Source organism: Patiria miniata, unplaced genomic scaffold (assembly GCF_015706575.1).
Source record: "Patiria miniata isolate m_02_andy unplaced genomic scaffold, ASM1570657v1 HiC_scaffold_7, whole genome shotgun sequence".
Taxonomy (NCBI): Eukaryota; Metazoa; Echinodermata; class Asteroidea; order Valvatida; family Asterinidae; genus Patiria; species Patiria miniata.
In genome coordinates, this window is record NW_024037074.1 from 26,227,573 (window position 1) to 26,250,978 (window position 23,406).

The 23,406-nt window shown below is 41.7% G+C and overlaps 1 protein-coding gene across 1 annotated transcript; it reads left to right on the forward strand.

The window, feature by feature from the left end:
* Positions 1-29: 29 nt before the first annotated feature.
* LOC119745636 (nucleoside diphosphate-linked moiety X motif 17-like) lies at positions 30-8,022 on the forward strand. The gene is made up of 6 exons (XM_038222138.1): positions 30-217; positions 1,799-1,915; positions 2,421-2,630; positions 4,060-4,155; positions 5,315-5,550; positions 6,638-8,022. Exons 1-6 carry the CDS (start codon positions 137-139, stop codon positions 6,801-6,803), a joined length of 906 nt encoding a protein of 301 aa, XP_038078066.1. The 5' UTR covers positions 30-136; the 3' UTR covers positions 6,804-8,022.
* Positions 8,023-23,406: the final 15,384 nt, after the last annotated feature.

Sequence of the window (23,406 nt, forward strand, 5' to 3'; positions counted from 1 at the left end):
TACAAATATACAGAAATCAATATTTTTACGTTTTAAAACAATATTTGTTCGTATCTTTATTTTGTTGGAGGAAAATCCATGTGTGCGCGGATCAATACCAAAGTGTGGTTGATCGGGGAAGCGGCCAAATTTCAAAATGGCGACTTCGCACTGTCGACTGCTCGTGTTTTTGCGGAAGAGTGCAGACGCCGTACCACAAAAGGCGAATTTTACACAGGTTTGTTCTTTCAAAAAAAATAACAGGTGATCCTTTCGCCACATATTTGATGAATGATTTAGTCTGCGTTTGTGTGTTGTTCCCGTAGGGTATGTGGGGTTCTGATCGTATCGATGATCATTTTATGTTGTGTTTGGAGTGGGGAATCTATGGAAGTGTAGGTGTTGTGCCCATTCTTGAAAATCACGCAATCTTAAGAATGTGCGCGCATTCTTAAGAATGAGCGCCCATTCTGAAGAATAGATAGGACATGGTTAAAAATAAATCTAATTCGTACGTACGAATTACCAAACCGTACTTACGAATTACTAAACCGTACGTACGCATTACTAATTCGTACGTACGAATTACTAAACCGTACGTACGAATTACTAAACCGTACGTACGAATTACTAAACCGTACGTACGAATTACTAAATCGTACGTACGAAATAATTAGTAATTCGTACGTACGATTTATTAATTCGTACGTACGATTTAGTAATTCGCACGTACGGTTTAGTAATTCCAGTGGCGTAGCCAGGAATTTTCCAGTGGGGGGGGGGGGGGGGGGGGGGCGCGGGTGGGCCTGGAACATTTCAGGTGGGGGGGGGGCGTCATGTAGATCAATGATAATTTTTTTAAGGTTTCATGGGGGGCTGTCGCAGTGGCGTAGCCATGGGGGGGTGACAGCCCCCCCCCAATGAAACCTTGTCGCCCCCCCAGTCGCCCCCCCCCCCCCCCCCCCCACTGAGATTTTGAGTTTCTAAAAAAATTATCATTGATCTACATGACACACCCCCATGAAATGTACCAGCCCCCCAGTGCCCCCCCCCCCCCCCCCACTGAAAAATTCCTGGCTACGCCACTGCCCCCAGGCCCCCCCCCTCCCGTGGCTACGCCACTGAGTAATTCGTATGTGCGATTTATTAATTCGTACGTACGGTTTAGTAATTCGTACGTACGGTTTATTAATTCGTACGTACGAATTAGTAATTCGTACGTACGAATTAGTATTTCGTACGTACGAATTAGTTTTATTTTTAACCATGTCCTATCTACACTTCCATAGGAATCCCCGCCCGGTGTATTTCGCCAGACCCTTTCTGTTTTAAAGACAGCTTAATCCGCTTTTTGTTTTTGGACTCACTTGACGCTGATAATTGATATAGATTGTCCGACTGACAGGGACTAAACAAAAGGCCGCAATTTGTTTTTAAATACAATCTTTGATTTAAACATGGCCATTTCATCAATTCAAGGTTAACTTTATTTTCACAATTTCAATGTAGGCCCAAGGCCTAATGTATAATTGTCCATTTTCAAGGGGGTTCTTGTGCCTTTTTGGCAAGTATGCTAATGCAAATCTCCATATTCATGAGCAAAACTGTATTTAATTCAAGGCAGAACTTCAATCACTTAAGGCACCAGAAGTTGCCTGAGGTAATTGTTCTCGTTTTTTCGTGATTCGTTGTTGAACTGGAGTTACTCATGGGAGCATGCCGTACAATAAACCTTCTAGTTCTACATTATTATTTTGAAGATGCAATTTATTGAAAGGTAGGCCTACATGTATGTACTGATGATTCAATATTTTTTCAGTGTATACTGGATTATTTTGGAGCAAGCGGAAACACAACGAGTCTTAGTTGTTCCCTGGATGACAACAAACTGGTGGTGTCTCAGCCAAACAATACATCAGATGGCATCATCATGAAGGTAAGTTAAGCCCTCACATGTCCATCAAAAGTCGATCACAGGTCAATTATCAAAAGTTATCCAGTCCAGAGTCAAGTCACAAAATGTTCAGATGAACTTTGACAAAGGTATACCTTTTTGTATTGACCATAAAATGTGACTACTCATCTCTTTCTCCTCGGACCACTGATGGGCTTTGGATGGACTCAAGTCTAAGTAGCAAACTACTTCAAGTATTGCATATTCCCAGAGTGATTTGCTCAAGATTTGCTCCGTTATGCCCATAATATTAGTCAAGAAGAAGTATTCTTCCCTCCTATGCTGTGATTCTCTAAGTGTTTTGTCATTTTTTTGACTGGCCAGTTCAGATGTGGTGAAGAAGCGGGTATGCCTAGCCTGTCAATGACTTGTGAGATGGAACTTTACATCGAGAAAGAAATAAGCTTTAATTTGGTTTTTCCTTTCAAAGTTTACAAGCGAAATTTCAGAATTAAACAAAATCCTGTGTTTGATTATTCCTCCCAAGCATCCTCCATTCTGCCCCTTGCACAACCTCCAATCAGACCAAGCCGCTGACATTCCAGAGAGCACACTGCATCGTGGGATAGATGTCGGAGTTGCAACCCTCCTGTGGTCGTCAGATCGCAAGCTGCTCCTGACGAGACGAGCTGCCAACCTCAAGACATTCCCCGGTGTTTGGGTTCCTCCAGGAGGCCACGTTGAGCTGAATGAAACGGTATAATTGTTACACCCCAACTGCAACAGCTGCTCCAACTATGGCTCATCCATAGTTGGGTAGTCCCAACTACAGTTCGGCTATTGTTACACATGCCACACTGCCAAACTATACTTAGGACTGCCCCAACAATGGTGGAGCCACAGTTGGGGCAGCTGAACAGTTGGGATGTAACATAATGACAGCCATCAACAGTCTTACAACATTAGAACCCCTGCTTGCTCATCAGGTTTTTGCTAGTCACAGAGACGGTCTCACTGTGCCTGACCGACTCACTGACTTGCTGACTGTCACTGGTGACGTAGCCAAGTCGTTGACTAGTTAAGAGAGCCAGGCACTATATGGTATGGGCTCTGTGCGCCAACTAGAGACGGCACTTATTTACCCCCTTCAAGAGCCCCATGGACGGGACACACCGCGTGTTCCTACTGGTTCGCGCACATATGGCGCAAAGTATGCGCAACTAATTTCATCCTGTGCACAAAGGTAATAGCGTCTCCGTGTGAGCGTCAGGCGTCGCCGGCAATGCATTTGAATGTCACTCCAAGTGGTCTCCCCCAACTCTTTGTTCCTTACCGTTGAGAGGGTACTAGTGTACGGAGCCCATAGGATTGCCCAGTAATAGGCTAAATTCAACCCATCGTGTACCCCCAGATGCGTGCATGACTTCAAGTGTTTTGTGGGCTCTGGGACCAGCTCTACCAGGCTTACCTATTCTCGTCAAAACATTTCTGAGCCGCACTCTTCACAGGCAAAAATACGGCTCATTGCTGCCATTTGGTGCAGGTTGCTATGTAATTCAAATGTAACGATCAGCTGTGCCTTTATAAGTACCCATTTAACCTGGGTGGAGGGAAGCCCTATTCTGACAAAGTGTCTTGCCCAAGGGCACACATGCAGTGCAACCCCACTTGTAGGACTTAAGCCCACGATCTGTAGAACGATTACTTAGTATTAATGCACAAGACATGGAGAGCCAACAACGCAAATGTTTCTTTGATATTTTGAAAATCGTTAACGAGTCTGTGATCCACTGCATTAAACTCTGTCAACATGAACCAGACGTCCACAACTGGTTTCATATGGTTACTATAAGACTTAATTCCTGATAATATATGAAACTTTCCTCAAGTTATACAACAGAAAACAAGCTTTGAAAAATACAAGAGCAATGAGTAAATTTTCTAAGGTACATTAAAAACCAATGAGAAGTCATGTGCAAGTGAAATGTGCAGCAAATCAATTGTCAAACATTTATTATTTGACCTTTTCTGTCTAGTTTAAATTGAGTTAATGGGCACCAAATCCTTCATGCCTCGAAAGCAAGATACGGTTCACAGAATATCCCAACTATAGAACTGATAGGGTTTTAAAACATGGTCAATTATGTCTATACCATAATGACAAATCACATGTTTGTTTTTCTTAGCTAACAGAGGCAGGGTTAAGGGAGTTAATGGAGGAAACCGGATTGGAACTCAAAGTTGAAGACTGCAAGGAAACAAGGACAATAGCACTATGGGAGGTAGGTAGATAACAAGATATTTTTTTACTCTTTTTTTTCTAAGAAACAATTACCAGAGTTGTTTGGCTCGTAACTTGAACTCGGGACTTGAGTCCAACTGGAGTCCCATTTTTCGAGCCTCAGACTCGGACATGAGTCATGGCGACAAGCTTGATTCGGACTCAGACTCGACTTTGCAGACTCTGACTCGGACTTTACCTGCGTGACTTGAGACTCAACCAAAATAACCACAAACCACTTATTATTCTGGCAATTACATTTGGAAGACGACCTTTTCCTTCTTGAGCTGTACAATCAGTGCGGTGCAGAAGAAATGCATCCAAGTACTGTGTATAATTAACAGTGCATGCGGATGGCTTGTTTCCGATATCAATGTGAGGTTTAAGCAGTACCTCAAATTTTGTTGGCAATATATAGTACTTATTAAAAGGTCGGACTCGGACTCGGGAGAGGTGACTCGGACTCGGACTTGATGCTTAGTGACTCGAATACAAGTCTGACAATTACACTAAAGAGCATTGCAATCCACTCAACTTGTTGAGGCATTAGAAAAATGCAGGTCTGATCATATGCAAAAAGATTGGTCAGTTGTTGCTGGATATGCACACTTTACTGCCTAGTTGCTGATTATTCATTGATTACTGTCCACTGCTATATCGGGGCCCAATTACATGGCTCTGCTTACCCTTAACGAAAAATCCCTGCTTACTGTAGCAGACGATTTGTGCTTATCGTAAGCGTATTTCACAGGTTAACGACAAATTCTGGCTTCTGCACATGCATACATCCCGTAACTAAGGATTCTGTGCCAACAGGGTGAGCACAGAATTTTTCTGTTAGCACAAAATGGTGATCGTAAGCAGAATTCTGTGGTTAGCAGTGCCATAAAATTGGGCCCAGATATACACTAGCTAGGCAACCCTAGTAAGCGTGGTGGTGAAATTGCACTGGTAATTGGGAGGTCGCAGGTTCAAGACCCACCCAAGCCTCTTGATGGCACTGAGGATGCGGTGCTTACTAAGTTAGTCAGTGGAGGGCTAAATAAAATCTTCAAAATTAAGTTTCTTTATTGAAGTCACCAAACCTTAAAACTTTAGTTTGTATATTGAATTTGCTACCTTTTTATTTTATTATTGTTAATTTTTTATTCGCCCTTTAGTCTGCTTATCCGCCCATGCTTTCTCATGGACTGCCAAAGCGCCACCATGTGGTCATTTACCAGACAGTTCAGGTGTCGGAGGACCATCATGCATTGCAGCAGCGGCTCAAACTCCAAGTCAGTGAGGTCGGGGCTGCCGTGTGGCTGAGCGAGAATATCGTCCATGCCATCGGCTTCAGAGGTTCTGACGAGACTGATGGAGGGAGGTTACCTGATGATATGCCAGAGTCTATAAGGTGCTTTACAATTGCCATAAGTTGTCATTGTTAAATTGTTATCACCACTCCTATCACCAAAACCAACATTACCGTCAATGCCACACTTGTTATGATCTTCAGCAGCAATACCATCAGTGTTACTGTTGTCAGTATCATCACAAGAATCACCACAATCAATGTCACCATTGTCATCATCACAAGAATCACCACAGTCAATGGCACCATTGTCATTATCATCACCAGTATCGCCACAATCGTCACTACCAGAATCCCCACAATTAATGTAACTATTGTCATCAGCATCATCACCAGTATCACCATTATCAATGTCACCATTGTCATCATCACCAGAATCACCACAATCAACATCACCATTGTCATCATCCTCACCACTATTAACAGTCTATGTTAGCATTGCCATCATCGTCACCAGTATAATCCCAATCAATGTCACTGTTGTCATTGTCACAATCATCACCACCATCATCACTACTGTTGTTAATCAATATTAGGTTTTGCCCTTCACTGACGTCGCTCTGATATACGTGATCCCCACCATAATTCATAGCTGTCATATTAATCAAGTCATTATCATTATGATCATTTCACCACTTCTTTCTTTATATTCAATATTTTAATTTATCGTCATCTGTAGTGTTGTCACTGTTTTAAATAATGTACAATTAATATAGTGTTGTAGTAGAGTCCATCACAAGTTCATTTCAACTCTTTATTCACACATATCAGGGGATGAACAATAACAATTGCCTTCATCATAGTTCATTTGGATAGGGTGTGACTTTACTTTGGCAACTGGAAGACTTCTGATAGAATTGTTAGGACTTGTGAAGGACTCAACTACATCACTGGATCATTCTTCTCATGAAAATGTTCATTTTTTTTTCTAGATGCCTTTTCTACAATAGTTTCCAGCTTTCCATCACCTCCAACTATAAAGTTGTTCAACTCATGTCATCTCATTAAAAAAAAATGTTTCATGATGAATGTGTACATTTCTAAGAGACACCGCTATTCCCATCACATCTGCCCTAGGATCTGAATTCTTTGTCGTCCCATTAAACATAAATAATGGTTGTTTTTACAGAGCTACAGTCGTCCATCCCGACACTCAAGAGCAAGTCCAGGAAGACATCCCCACGTCCATGCTCTTTGAAACAGCCCCCTCTATTGGCCAAGACACAGAGAGGATAAGCACTGGCACCAAGTTTGCCATCGAGCAGTGGTGCCGTCTGCACCCAAAGGACAGCTGACACTGACAGTGAGCAACTGCAACAACAACAGTTCACCAAAGTCTCTAGTTGTGTTTTAACCAAAACTCTTGCAAAAACAATGGAAGTATCAAGCTTGGGAGTTTCAATCCAGACAATTACAGATCAATAACAAGTCAATCAAAAGTCAGATAACAAGGAACGGAGGCAAACTGGGACCTGAATGCAGAAAAACATGCAAAACGACATTAGGCCAACTTTACTGACTCTTTAGCTGGCAAAATTCCCTCCTAAATTTCGATAAGGCAAAGACAACTTTCTCAGTATTTCACCAGCCAAGTTTGAGGTCTCAATTCAAGTTTGTAAAGGAGACTGTTCGTCAACATATTGCACCTGAGAGTGAAGCCGAGTGGTTTGAATTTGAAGCCCAAGACTAGACTGGTACATGTCCAACTTTTTGAAAAGATTTACATGTACTGTTAAAAAGTCTGGTGGCTTGACAATTGGGAATGTATAAAAATAGACGCTCGGTACCAGATGTTTCTTTTGACTTCTCTTACTAAGGAGTCTGAGACAGTGTGTGGACTGGTTGTTTCATGTGCCAGTCTATTAGATTAGATTAGCATGATTTTAATACCTTAAGTTTTGGGACTCATACACAGTATTGTGTAAGTCCCAATTTTGCGACAGGAAATTTGTGAAGTTTGTGATTCTTTGTAAGACCAGATGTCTTGTGATTGACATGGAATGACTTATTCCTGACTTAATTACAATGCTATTGAACTCTGATAGGGTAGTTAATGATGCAGTTTTATACTTGACATTAAAATAAGAATACATGTATATTGAAAGTGAAATACCGTTATTCCAAAATACTTCCCATAGATGATTGGAAACATTACATAGGTGGCAGCACACAGGGGTACATTGAGCTGCCCAAATGCGTTTTCACCAACAATTTTAGAACTTGTGCAAATTGTGTTTATCATACTAGTTTGAATCTTATTCTAGTTAAACTGCGTTTACAATAACCAAAATATTCTTAAATTACAGAGGACTTATAATTAATTACAATGTATACCACAAAGGGCCAACACCCATCACAAAATCTACAATGTAATCAATATCTTGAGTAGGTGTGTTAAAGATTTATATGACAGAATTATTTATTTAACCAATATGCTGTAACAAAGAACTAATGCTGTAATGTCGATTGTATTGAGTATTTTGGTATTAAAACTTAACATCTACGCAAATGACATTCATGGTGTTTTTTCTAGGTATTCCTAATGTCAAAGTAGGCGTGTGTGCAACCTCGTTTCCCGTAGTAAACCCTGGGTGGGAAACTTGCTTCCTGTATCCTGATTCGATACAGCAATGGCAAGTAATGGATTTATATCGTGTACTTGGAGTTTTTATTTCCAGCGTGTATTACATACAATGTACATTAAAGGGAATATACATCATTTGCTTTTGCTGTAATTTTCAGAAATGGATGGAATTGGGGGGTTGGAAATATATAGCAAACATAGTTACACTGACTTTTTTGAAGTTTTGGGTTCGAAACTGCTATAAAAACCAAGAAAAAACAATCATTTTCCTGTAGTCTGGTTCCCTGACTCCATATCAGAAGAAACAGAGCAGTTTACATACATTGGGGAATTGTAAGGTCAGGGAACCAGTCTAGCTGGCTTGTACCCGTTGATAGGTGTGTAATCGATTGCAAACAAGTGCGATGGTTAATTGGGGCCAGTATTTGAAAAAAAGCCAGTTTTTTCCAACGCTGATCAGCCGATCAGCGTTGGAAATTGATACAAAAATAGCACTTTTCTTGAAAATGACAGTATACCAGGTGCCATGATTTTACAGGATGCTTTACACTGTCATTCACTAACAGTCCAGCAAGGTATTTCAAAATGATTTGGTAGTTTTATTTTTTGATGTTTGCAAATGTTGTATTTTCCCTTTAATGCGATGGGAATTATTACGTCCACTCCACCTCGGCAATCCCACTTTTCCATTTTGCTTATAATGATATGTAATGTGATACTGCCTTTTGGCTTGTTAAAATTGTTACTTTAAACTTTGAAGAAAATCATGCTTTCGGATCTCACACCACGACGATTGGATGCTGGTTTTTTTACCCTAGACACTGCATACAAAAACAAACACTGATTTTAAAAGCACAGCCAGGCACAAGACTATTCCTAAATTGCATACATGTGCAAAATTTTTGAACATGCAAATGATCCAAAAGCAGGGTTAGAGAGCAGGTAGTGGTGGGAGCGTACTGCTCAACACGAGGGGAATGAGGTTGGGGCGTTTGTTTATGGTGTAAATCGAGGACACACACGTGCAACATCATCGGTGAATCGAGGACAGGAACCGAATCGAGGACGACCTCGATTAGAAAACGTGTACAAAACCAATGAGAGCTGTTGCCAAAAAGGTAGTATAAACAAAGGAAAAAGGAAAAGAGGAACAATAGAAAATCCTCGATTTACACCATAAACAAACGTGAAGGTGTGTGTGTGTCCAGGGGGTCACACCGTTTAATGTGTTTAGCATGCCCTTTAAAGAGTCCTGCACCTAGGTTTTGGGCAAATGACATTGCAGGTATGTCATTAAAAGAAACATCCAACTCGATTAATGTCGTAACCGAGGGAATGTTCCAGGGACAAGGGGATCCTACTCCTAAAGGGGCTCATACCCTCGAAAAGTTATTGAATTTTCGGGTTTGAAACTAGGCTTGACTGCTGTTAGGTCATTTAGAGGCTACAGGGAATTTACACCCTTTGGAGATCCCCAAATAAGGGCTCACATCACACTCTTTAGGAACACCTTTAACGGAAGCCCATTTCTTAAAAATTGGGCTCATCACACCCTTGACGTGAGCCAAACCACCACTCCATTGAAGAGTCTTCAAGATTGGGATGCATTCATCTCACCAAAGGATGTGCCTACATCTTATCAATCGAGTATGCACATCTTGATCATTTCCTTGTTGCCTGTTGAAGGAAGCTGACGCCCCAGAAGAGGTCCATATGGAGCTTCCTCTCGTTCTTCTTGTCGTGTCACTACACTCTTCCTAGTCAATGCATTACACAGGCTCTGGCGCACAGGTTGAAATCCTTGAAATCCTCTGGTTTGCAGGGCTCTGGTAGGGGGGGGGGGGGGCAGTTTAGGAGGTGCTCCATAGTTTGGGGTGCCTCCCGCAGTCACATTCGGTGGGTCCATCATATAGTTGTACCCCCACTTCTGCATGAAGGAGTTGCACCGTCCAACCCCTGAGGCGGTTGAGGAAGAGCCAAACTGGTCAAATTCTTTGGCTCCCACTGGAAGAGTCTCCTTATTAGGGTCTAGTGACAGAGTGTGGGTTTTGATTGTAGTTGTGTCTTCCAAACATCTATTCTGCAGCTGCGGGGGTTGCAATCCAGGGGTTGAACCATATGTAAGAAGCTATTTCGAAATTTTAACCTTCCATAAAGGAGGTTTAACAGTAACCAAAGGTGTTGAAGTTCAGGGGTCATCAAGGGCTTATCTTTGGAGGATCACAACCCTTAAAGAGGGATCAAGTCCTTGGAAGAGGTGCATAACTTGACCTACTTATAGTTGTGAGAGCAAAATGGGGGAAGCGAGTCATGGGCAACCTTTTTGGCAATCATGGCATTACTGCGGTCCAATTTCAGGCGGATGGTTATTGGGGCCTCACCTCTAGAGGGGGTTCCATTGGTTTAACAATGCCTTCCTACCAAATTAGGGGCACAAGGGGGCCACAGCCTCGCGTTTGCCCCACCCCGTCAGTTATGTCACTGCTTAAGGGCACTCACATGTTCCATACCGTTGGACAAGTTCAGCACTTACAAGAACATAAGCAGTAGACTATGTGACACCATGGCAATTCTTAAGGTCTGCATGTCTAGGTGAAATTTGTCTCTAAATACTTTGAATATTTTAGAGCAGCCTGTTTACAACCATCGACTGGCTTTGTGCATTTTATCCCATGTAGCTCCATGTGTTTGTCTCCCGTCTCTGTCGCACTACCCAAATCAATCTTTATTACAATCTCGTATACTCCTGTCTCTTACCTCGCATCCTCGAGAGTTCACCTCACCGTCTCTCCTTCCGTTCCGTTTAATACGTTCTTAATCTCTCACCCCGAGTTCACCAGCCGTTAGAGATTCAATAACCTCCCCCAATTTCCCCCCACACATTTCGCGAAAAACTTGTCCCGAAGCAACAAATCCTGGATTAATTTCCCCCGATTATTGAATCACGCCATTAACACGTTTGCAGGAGCTCGGGCTGTTATCTGCTAGCCTGGTGCTCGAGTCCTGCCAATTGAGTTGCGTGCATCGGGGCGATGGCTGGGCTGAGGCAAAGGCAAGGGCACCCGCGAGTCGGTCAATGACTCTCTGGAAGCCCAATCGCTCTCGCGCCGATTGCTTTGCCCGCCAACAAAACAACATGAGATGGGAGTTATCTAATCATGGCCGCATCTCGGGCTGTAGGCGGCATCAGCACCCAATGTGATACCTGGACTTTAAGCCTGTAAGGTGCGGAGGTAGGGATGACAAGGAGGTTGTTAGGGGAAGGGCCGCACGGACAATGTCCTCTAACAACGACAATCACCCAACGACCGTTACATCAATCCACAACTTCACTTTCGGACAAAATCTGGTTTGGTAGGCCCACGTGAAGTATTTAATTCAAGGACGTTAGAAACACTGCCTGCAACCTGCACTTAATATAGTTGAAATAATTGGCAGCACATGAGATGGCATCTAAAATATTTGGGATGCTACAAAATACCCTAACGTTTTACTTAAAAAAAAACACAGGTGTAAGTCCTACATGGATGGGGTGGTGTGAAGCGAAAGAATAAAATGACCGCCGATCCAGGTTTCTTCCAAAATCGCACGATGAGGCGCACGTTCTTCTACCGCACTCAGATAAATTTCATGCCACATTTATTTAGGACCCAGATTTGCCAACCACAGGAAAAAAATATTTTAAAGCAAAAACAGGTAGTACCGACCAACACTCCGATGTAGAAGTAGAGTGTTTTTTGCAGGTTGTCGCGTGATCCTTTACTTTGCACACAAATTGAAGTCCTGCATTACGCCGAGGTATTAAGACCGAATTTTCGAATTGTTTTGGAGTGCAGAGAGCATGAAATGACGAAGGTGACGAATCTTGCCCAATAGGAACCATTGCGAGGGGGCAAAATGTCAATTACAATTTTATGTGGTAATTTCACCAGGTCTGCATCTCAACATTTCGATGTATGCCGTTTGTGTATCTGTTATAGTAACCACGCAAAATGGTGATTTAACAGGCGACTTTTTCGAGTCGCACACGTCTCCTGTACTACTCGCACCATGCGGGGATCGTTAGAAACGGTGCGGGTGCCGTGATGCAGCTCGGCAAAACTAGGTTGTTATATCACCATTTTGTGTGGTTATTTCACCAACCAGCATTGGCCTACAGTATCTTAACATTATGATGCGAAATGCACAATGGCCATAGTGTTCCAGATGAAATAACCACGTAAAAAGGTACTTTAATAGGTGACGTTTTCCGAGACGTATATACGTATCCAGTATGTTTACTTTTTCTAATGATGCCATTTCCAATGGTATTGGTCCCTATATGTAACGGTATGCTCCTGCACCACAGAGCGCACAAAACGAACATCTGGATACCAACTTAGTCTGTGGTGATAAAGCGGTTTTAGGCGTTGAGTTCACCTCACCCTCAACTCTCCTTTTCCGCTATGTCACTTTCAATCTGAGGGTAAAAGAAAACTCTTAGAATCTATCGCTCAACGAAGAAGGCATTGTTTACATCATGATGAATTAGATGCCAAAACTTTGAATGACAGGGGTCTAACATTCATTTCCGCAGTGAAAGTGGGGCGTCAGTTTAACGACATTGCCTTTGATCATACATAATCGTTATCCGTTGGCAGTTACGACGAAGACTTCTGCTAGCTTCATTTTCGTACCTTACGTGTGTTCCCTTAGAACTATTTACCCGCTTTTGAATTTTAACGTTTTCAATGTTCCATTATACTTTCCCTTTATATATCTTTCCCAATTTTTCTTTTGCGTTTTCGAATGTGCACGTACATAGCCTATACCCTTTGTATCTGAGGATGCTCCCATACACGTGTATCGTTTGTGCGTCTGCCATCTCCATGTCAAAATGCGTTTCCTGCTTTCTCCGTTTTTCACTTCTCTATTACTTTCCTTTGTCTTGGGATGAAGTCTTAAGTTGAGCTGCACATAATGATTGGCATTATACGACGATTACCAAGGGTATACTGTCCTAGGCTGCACTTTTACCGAGTTGTGTCTTCAGGGGGCGGCGGTGGATTGGAGCTCTCTCACCGCTTTTGTTTATCGGTCTGTTCGCCTACGGTAGCCTGAGGGTACGACATGTTTTCAGGCGAACGAAAAGGCAATTTCGATTGCATTACTAATGCAGAGATGCTCCTTATCTTTCTTAATTTTCAGACCCTTGTTTTTCTAGTAAAGTAAGTGAAAATACTGCACTTAACTTTGCAGGATATAGTTATCGTTTACTTGCGTCCCTATTTTGAAAAAGATCGCCACCCAACTCCACGCCACCTAAAATCTGTTTGTCACATTATATTTGTGGATTATTTTACCAATTTAAACTGTGATTTGATTTTATTTCTTTCTAGTTCTGGTTATGAAACCAAGGATTCCTCAAAAGTGCAGTGGCACTGTATAACTCGAAAGCCTGAAGAAACCTGTAAAGAGGAGACAATGAGAAGAAATTACAGTTTATAAGCATTAATGGTATATCAAACAGGAATCCCGAACTTGACAAGGTATATAAGACCCAGTTAGGTGCAACTTAATATATATGGCAAAGTAACTTGGATAAGTCCCATTATATCGAAAATATACGTTGAGTGGCATTCGAAACCTAAAACGATCGGTGTGTCACGATTTGATGTTTAGATTGTTCTGAGTAACTATATATTATGTTGCATTTATGGCTTTATAATGTCTTTATATGTTAACTGAATTTAAAGTAGTATCTCAACTATCCCAAAGCTTGGCAAGTTATCCGTTTGCATGTTGCCATCGTCTAAGAAAACAGGCATCGTCAAATGATTCCAAAATTGCAGGACATTGCACACGGGGCAGTTGCCCCCCCCCCCCCCGAAAAGAAGAATTATTTTTTAAAAATGTATTTATTGAAACCATTAATTGCTCCCATCAGCAAATAAGCCCCCTCAGTTTCCCTATTACACCCCTCCCCTAAAGATTGGTCCTCGACCTATTAGCAAAACACGTTTGTTTTACAGCATCGTATAACAATTCCAGAAGTGTCTCAAATGGGCATGTAAATACCCCTGAGCCCACATAAACTTGCAAGAAGGCCATACGAAACTAAAACATTGAGCATATCTGGAGTCCATGCTATAATAAAAAAAGACCCTTTTTATTATACTAAAATATAGGATTAGACGAGTCCCTACCAGTAGGGTGAGGGGGGGGGGTGTTGATGTGATGACCCAAGTTGGTGATTTCTTAGATGGACAGTAACTGACATGCAAGCAGGCGTCTGTAACTCAGTACTGCATGAAACTTAAGCAACGCCTGAAGATTAGGTGACTTTTAAAAGCTTCGTTCCCTTGAAATGTCTTCTTCGGAAACACTCGAAAATAATACATTTATTCCTGCGAGCTCTGAGTCGTCGTGGGGCACAGATCGATACTGAAAGTTGGCCCGACGTTTTGTCCGAATCACCAGTCCAAGTTCAACGACCAAGGAGTGACTTCGATCGACGATGCAGTCTATTGTGGCCACCTCTCTCTTGTCGTCTTGCTTTCGCGGGGTATGGGAGTAGGGGGATAGCTGCATCAATAGGGGATGCTCTGCACCATTAGCAGGCTTTGAGATGCGAGGAAGCGATCAAAGGGTCCCCCGGATAGCGGCCTGGCTCTCTGGCCATTGTGCTCGATCTGTGGAAGGTACCGAGTGAATTGGTAAGACGGATCGCGTTTCGTTGTAATGACAGGGGGATCCCAGTGATCGGTCCATCGGGCCCGTAAAGCTAACCAGGGAGAAGGGAAACTACGTATACGTGCCCGGCCCGGACATACAGGTAGCTGAGAGATGACGGTACATGCAAGGTATCTCTTTCGTGAAGTCGTGCCGACGAGACCGTATAGCCTATACCATGGACCTCCCAATGGCCCTCCCCTCTTCGGTCCATGTGTCGCGGCGGAGTCCGTCGGCGGAAGGGACTCAAATGGAGTCACGGAGGTGGACAAACAGCCAGTTAAAAGCCGGATGTGTCCATTTGTTGGAGTGTTGCTCTCAAAGGAACGGGGAGGTAGGCGGATCTGTACAGGTCGATCGCTATTCGTGATCCCAACAAAGCATCCTGATGTCGGGGTTATAACACACCCTGGTCACATTAAGTGCTGTTGAACTAGATGACAAAACGAGTTCAGTAGTTAGATAAAAAAAAAAGTAGGGAAAGGAAGTACGTGTGACTTATGCAGTGCTCCTGCTGGTTATTAGACAATTAGACAATGTTATAGTATAGAAAACTGTTTATTCAAGTTCATTTGTTAACCACTTCAACTCGTAGGAATTTGTCTTTCATTTAGCCTTAATTTAGCAAACATTTGCGTCTCTATAGTTCCTGGGCATAGCAGGGATATTTCAAGTTGGGTACAATTTGCCGTGACCTGATTGAAATGAACAGATTTACCGGAAAATGTTGCATCGCCGCACTAAGCACTATTTTGGTGGCCAGATCTAAACTAAACGGTTGTAAGAAGTACTTTGTGTAGTTCGGAAACTTTGGGGAGTTGATGCCGCCGGATTTGAAATGATATTACAGCGTCCTCGTGTGCCAAAGAGTTGTTTCTACATTTTAGATAATTCTTGAAAAAAATACTGTATGTGCAAGCATAAGACTATTTCAAGAGTATCCCAATAATATTTACGCTTTCAGAGGCAAAACTATACTATAGCATGATAGTCATTGCACTTGGCCTTTAAAGTGGTGTATAAATCATTGGTTTCATCATGAGACTTGGTCTACGCGTTCTGATAGAGATGGGGGGATGGGTATCAACGAGAGGTAATTATCGCATAGTCAAGACCCATCATCCTTCTCCTCGGCGCCCGTGAGGTCCCAGAAAACTCCCATTTATCTGCCATCCGTCAACACCCAGACGGTTTGACGAGATCCTCTCCCCTCTTGGATAATTGGGTCGGGGATGCTCCCGTCCATCCCTCGAAAAATCGGCTAATCCAAAACAAAATAGCGCGCTATAACGGGGGTCCGGGGTAAGGGCAGCGGCGCGACCGATGGGAGACACCGGGGGAAGTGGGCGGTACTGCCCCCGTGCACTTGTCTCCGAGTGGCGCTGAAAGAACGGTGAATTAGACGACACCGTAAACTACTTCAGAATGTTTCAGAAAGTTTCTTGCGCTTCTTTCTCTCTTTCCTGGATCGGGGTAGTGACAACTTGAAACGAGTATGAAGTCCTCGTGGGGAGGTAATTGGAAGTTGAAAACTTTTTTGTTTTTCGTAGTGGTATTTGTGGGAATTTCATTAAGGTTTGCCGTGCACAGTAAGGTTTAGTTGAATGCACAACAGAATCTACTCATTGGGCACGATTTAACGTCCCCCTTACCACGCGGCCATTACGCCCAAAAACGAGCAGTGATTATGAGCTATGCTGCAAGGAGTGGGAACCGACGGCAATGGGGATTACTTTGAGAGGCAGACGGCGTTGCGTTCCGGAAGTCGTAGTTCACATCCGCCCCATGTATTAAACATTGTCACTTGTGACGTCATGCCAGTCGGTTGCTGACAGGCAAAATCGCCGCTCAGGCGTCTTTGTCATGTTTTACCCTTGATATTGCACAGTAACTGTCAATTCATTAAAATACCCATAGTTCGAGTGATAGGCTTACAATTGTAGCGCAGAATAGAAAAGAATGCTAAAAGTCTGCATCACTTTATGATCACAACATTCAATGCGTAAACAATTGTGCACGGTCCGTACCTGTACCTAAGTTTGCTCATCATACTTCATGTACCAATCCTTGTTATGTTGCATGTAAGGAACCACGAGAGGGCGTTGTTTCTATTCGGGAGATTGTGGGATTTTTTTTTTTTAATGTCAACAGCGTCTTAGTCGAAAATCAGCTATATCTACGTTTATATCAACGTTCCTAGTTGATTATAAAGTGGTACTGTTGTATGCATCACAGTGAAGATCATTGATAACTCTTGTCTCTCCTTGTATGTGCCTAAGTTGTCAAAAGATAAAATATCCCTATTATTACTACCCAATAAGCCTTTCTTATGTGCTTTCTTATGGGAGCCTGGGGGAGACGACGGTTTCGTAGCACCATAGAAAAGTGCACTCGTAAACAAAGTGTGACGTCATTAATACAGAGGCTTATTGGTACCATTTTCGAAATGGTTATTATCTTCAGGACCCTCAGCACACAATTTACAGGTGGAGTGGAATGCATCTTCTATAGAGGGATGAATATCCCCCGGAAGATCTTCTATAAAATATTTATAACAAGTGGCAAATGAAAGCCGATGGTCATTTCAGGGTGTAAGTCTATGGAAATGATCGAGTTTATAATGTTAGCATTTCCCTCAATACAATTTATGGCAGATTGGGTATGCGTCAGTTCAGGAGCAAAATATCAGGGCCAAGACTCACAAAAGTGGTGCACCCAGCATATTTGTCGTTTCAGAAGGGTCTGACTGGCCGCTGAAAAATTCGACAGAGGGTTTCATCTGACACTAGCGGCCGCTCCCCCTTTTTATGCGAGGGAACCCGGGAAGGGGAATAACGAGACTACAGAAAGAATTTTCTAAAGAGAAAAGTCTTCAAAAAAATGAAATGTTTGTTAATAATTGTCTCTGTTTTGTATTGAGGGGTGGGGGAGGGGCCCGGTTGGTTCCTGTGATTTAACCATATTAACACGTCATAAAGTTTTTGTTGTAAGTCTGTACTTTGGTATTCAAAAGATGACACATCACAAAGAAATCGCCGGTTGGCATCAGACATGTTTGTTTCTTTAACTACCAGTTATCTATTATTGTTAACCAGTTACAAGGCTACACGGTTCTTGATGTAACAAGAATTGGTCAAGGGGAGGGGTGTAATCACATTGTAAAGAAAGGAGTTGAGATTCTTTCTTAGGGAAGCCGATGTGGGGCAAAAGGATATGCTTATCTTAGTGCGTGTAGGGCAACTGTTCATGTTAGAGAATAAATCTTTGAGTACACGCATTGTACTGTTTACTTTTATTCTCATTTTAATTTAATTGATGAAACACTTGTCGCCGATGAGGGCGCACCGTGCAAGGGGTCAGTGGGTGCAGGCAAGTAAATAGGCCCGAAATTGCCTATACGTCGGCCAAGTCACGATTTGCATGCCCTCAAATTCTCCGGTACAGAGCACTTTGTGGGCCATGAACTTGACGGTTTGTAAAAAACATGGGTGGAAGCCATGGAGAGGATTGCAAGCTCGCATTTCTGTGAAATTAGGATGAAATTAGGCCCTAAAATGGCTCTATTTTGCAATGGAGCGCATCCCTTTTCAAATGATCCTCTTTGGATGGAATTTTCTCCTAAAAGCCATCGGTTAACCTCCCAACATTTGAACAGAAAATGAAAGATGATAAAATTAAGCTTTAATTTGATGTGTGTCTCAAACACCTGGAGAGTTGTGAGTATTTTTCATAATATTTTTTGAAATAATTAATCACTGAGGTCTATGGCAGTTTATTTACTGGTCTGCAACCTCGGTGTCGCTACAGAACGTATAGGAGTAGAATACGCGGGTAATATTTTGTGGTATTGGTTTGACACAGATGCATCTCGTGCTATTTCACGTAATGGAGATAATAAGACAGGTAAAGTTCGTCCAGGAGCGCATAAAATTCTACTCGATTCAGTAAAGATGGCTGTTCACTGGAGATCATTCCATGCGTTTGGTCTACACAGTGGGGTCGGATAGCCCATTCATTGGTGTCAGGAGGTAATCCTATTTGATGGCACTGCCCGGCTCACGGTTGGCAGTCAGTCAGTCAGTCAGTGAAATAGACACTCAGGGATCAGCAAATACGTGGCCCAACGCCGTCTTCACCATTTTGTTTACAAGTCACACGTTTGATGCATCTTTTTCGTTGTTGTATGAAATTGAAGACAATGTCTCTGTATTAAATCCACAACATTTATACTCAGACATAATTATTGATGGCTCACATTAAATGAAATCTTCACCAAGTAAGGGAAAATTACTAGAGACATTTGTTACATACTTCGGACAAAGTAGACTGGTTTTTATGAAGAATACATGAACAGAACCTGGACGAGGAACGACATGTATTCTCTCATGATGCAATCAATTCGAAGAAAACCGGGACTTTTTTTGTCAACAATTCGGGTTTCAAGAAGTGGCGGAAGTCACAATTTACCGGAATGTTGTTGATTTGGAGCAAAACTAAACCGGTCGTTTCCTGTTTTTCATTAAGATAAGAGTTGTGAAACTATTTTTATACCACGACCTCAACACAACAAAATGTGTAATATTTCATGTTGTCAACCTTAACTTTTTTCAAGTTCCGTTCAAAGTCATGAATATCTAGTGATTAAATTCATTGATATAACATCATCCTTGCGAGATAATCACATACACGAGTTTATAGAGAGTAATCAATAAATCAACCAAATAAATGTATTTCTGGCGAGTTGCAGTCGCAAAATCTTTGCTCTCTGGTGAACGATATGAAACAGATGTAATATTTGTTTGGGGCCCAGCATTGCCTTAATCGTGTACTCAGAGGTAATTACATATGAATTATGTTGGCCTTGGCTGCATTGTGAGACGGTATTTATTGTCAGTGGATGCCAGACAAAACAGAACAGTGCGGTTGAAAATAGGTCAGGGTCGGATCTCAGCAGACAGCCATGTCACCATCGATGAAGTCACCATCTCGAAATACGTCTGGGCCGTGCAGTGTGCGTCGGGTTCCCGACCACTCGGTGGGTTCTGTCTGCGGACCTGGGAGGCGCGCACCAGACTCTCACCTAGCCTCCGTCCCGCTCGTCATTTTTAATCATCATAAAATTGGCTTTTCACCAGGCGGACCCTGCTTAATTGACCCCCCGCGTACCATTTGCGCCACAAATTAGCCTCCTTTCCCTCCCAGCCGGGGCCGAGCGTTCCCGCAGCCGGCCGGGACCCAATTATGTCCCAGGCTGATGAAATTGTCCTTGGACGACTACCCTTGAATTAAATGTTTCATTTTTTCTATTTACAAGGGAAAAAAAGAAAGCGGTGGGGGAATTAGACTGACGGCGAGCCCCGGAAAGATGGGCTTTTGTAAATTTGTTTTATGGCGAGGGTTGACCCATTATTTGCCAAATAGACTGCCTCTCAGTAATCGCGTGTCACGGTGATTTTCAGCGGCAGAACATTAAAAATTGTTTCATAGAAATTGGATTTCCACTCCGTCAAAACGATAACCCTTTTCTGACATGAGCTATCAAAGCCCTAGTTTTAAGTAGAGTTGAAATGAAGAATGAAAAGAGGAGAGATGTGGAATTAAAAACTAGGTGGAAAACCGGTCATGGCGGCATATTTCTTTTTTTTTAATTTTCAACTTCGAGAAACTCCCCTCTTAAACAAACCACCCCTAAAGCGCTCAACAGGACCCCTGGAATCGAATTGAAGTTCCTCAGCCCCCAAATCCGTCGACTAATTAAGGCCCCACAAACAGGCTGACAAAGAAATCTTTCAGAAAAGGGTTGTGTACAGACTTGAACTACAGGAAAGTAACAACATTATTTTCTAAACCTCGTCATCATGTGCTCTGCATTCGACTCTATAGGATTATTTAATGAAAATACTATGGGCGTTGACGGCAACGACGTTTACAACCCTGTGGTAGACAATCATAATGGACCTATGCTGAGCTCAAGCCTCAAGAGAAAGGAGAGACAAAAAGACCAATCTGGCCTTAAGGATCTACGTAGTCATCTGACTCAAATTTTTGGGCCAAGGTCAGACTTAAGCTAGTCTAATTCACAAGTTACAGTGACAGTGAGTCAGTCAGTCAGTCAGTCAGTGAGATAGGTGCAAAGAGGGCTTTACGTTGTCCCACCGGCACCAACAAAAATCGTTGCTAACAAATAAGGGACCCCGATTTTAACATTGTCGAGTAGCTAAAAAAAGTCTTGTCCACTGGAGTATTTAGTTAAAGTTGCTGTTTATCCCACCGCCCCTCCCTTACCGCTTTTATAATCAAAAGCGCTACAAGATATTGCACAAACCCAAGGAAAATCAGTTTTCCCAGTATCCATTTAAGGGGCGGTATTTAAGGTTTTTTTATTATTTTTTTTTGGAGGGAGGGAAATTACTATGTTTAATCCTATTTTGGGGTCTTTGGCGTCAATATGCATGTACTGTTGATAGGTTTGATTGTGTCTTCAGACCTCATAGGATTTAAGACGCTCGAGACAAGCACAAAATAAACGCAGAGAGGAGAACAATCTGGAATATCTGCATTCCCCCAAACTTGGTACATTCTTCATTTTATTATTACTGCCATGAAGTGTGTCTCGGACACATGTGGACACGTTTAAAACCTGTAGAGACAGAGACGTTGGAGCGAGAAAAAAAGTGAGTAACCATGTTACCTGTTTTCTCTAAAATTGTAATGATGCCAAGATTGTTTTGATGGTTTTTTTTATGGCGTTTGATCACTACTGATAAGACCTCACTGATTTGTCGATCGAGAAAAGGAGAGGTACCGATTTGACCTTTGACTTAACCAAACGATTAACCTTATCAACGGCTTGGCCGACATAGCTGTGAGGTTCAAAAGATGTAGTTTTCTAAAAAAAAAAAATCAAAAAAAAAATGGAAAATGAAAATAAAAAGATTGAGTGCAAGAAAGAATAATGGAATTCACTTTGTTTTTCGAAAGACATGAAGATATCAAAATGTACCCTAACAGTGGTGATGATATTTTTTCGACATAATTGTATAGTTGTTTACCATAATGTTTGCTACCTGAAGTCTTGCGACACGCCTCCACGCACCAGCTGACGTATTACATACCCCCCCCCCCTATTCAAGGCGCCAGTCTTATTCAACTAAAGATGGATTTTGTGTGTTTCGTTGCCTTCATTAATTTCACTGAATACAAAAATACGCAACACCTTTTCTAACTCCACCCTGGCAACAAACGGCCTTACGGCATATCAGAAATGTTCTGCAGACAAATAAAATCCCTTACACTCTGGTTTTTAACCAGTTTCTTTTTTTTGTACAAAACAGCAAAATACAACAACAGACATGGCCGACTATTTGGAATAGTAAAAGTCTAAAGGAGTATACAACGTAACTAGGGCCTATGATTTAGACATAGTTGATAAAAACAATACAAAAACAATCCTAAAACACTGCTATAGACAAAATACAATATTGGCATGTCCACTGGCAGGGTATATAGATACATATATTCCTGTGTGTATATAAATATGCATATTTATAGATATGCGCATATATTTATGTATACATATAAAATATGTAAATATGTATATATAAGTATACGCTACATACGCATTAGCATATACATAAATACATACAGCACATTGTATGTGTATGAGTATCTTACATGTTCACATAGCCAAAAATAATTGATCTACAGCTACCTATAAACATAACAATTTTGTTTAATTTGTATATTATAGTACAATTAATATAATTTTGGTGCTGTATAAACGATGATAAACATAGCGCTTTAATGTTATGCCTATCTTTCCAGCATGGCGTTTAGCCCTACACATAGCGCACTATGCAAATTCAACTATAACGCGTAATAATCCGGACAGCGTTCCAAAAGGACGAAAGGAACTTTTTAGAAACATCTTACAACGTTTGGGCGTTTTTGTTCCGTTTCTCTAACTACCCCATCATTATGGTTTTCCATCAATTCTTAATCACTGGTTAGGCATAAGAGTTTCTAACGTTAAGCTAGCCATGTGTTTCATCTGAACGCACATAAAAGAGCACCACAAAATATCCCAGAGCCGCAGTCCATTTCTAAAGAAAAATCACCACATCGCACTTTTGAAGTGTTTCTAAACTAGACAATTCTTAAAGCAACACAGATACAAAACGAACTTTATTCTACACGCGTTTGGAATTGTTTGTTTCACCCTAAATAACACATCAAAAAAAGAAAGGCTAATTAAATATCTGCCAATAAAAAAAATTATTTCATTTCAAATTCTCTGCTCCAGCTGCAATATATTAAGGGTGTGGTTTTCCTTTCAACCGACTACATGGGAGAACATAACACGTTTAAAACTTGTCTTTTTCCCAATCGATTAAAAAATAGATTTCGATGCCAATACGTACAATACGGCAAAACATGATCCTTTAATTTCTTTGACAATATTCTAAAGATTGTGGAAAACCTTTTTTTCATGGTAACGCAAAATAATCAGACAAATTGTTTACCGGAAACATTATGAAACACCAAATATTTCAGGTTTAAAAAATGTATCGAAATTCACTTATACCATTTTGAGATTTCCCTGC

Excerpts from the sequence above, each read along its gene's own strand:
- LOC119745636 (XM_038222138.1), top strand. The coding sequence starts at position 137 with ATGGCGACTTCGCACTGTCGACTGCTCGTGTTTTTGCGGAAGAGTGCA. Across the intron at positions 2,631-4,059 it reads ACGTTGAGCTGAATGAAACG|CTAACAGAGGCAGGGTTAAG; the intron begins GTATAATTGTTA and ends TGTTTTTCTTAG. Across the intron at positions 4,156-5,314 it reads GGACAATAGCACTATGGGAG|TCTGCTTATCCGCCCATGCT; the intron begins GTAGGTAGATAA and ends TTCGCCCTTTAG.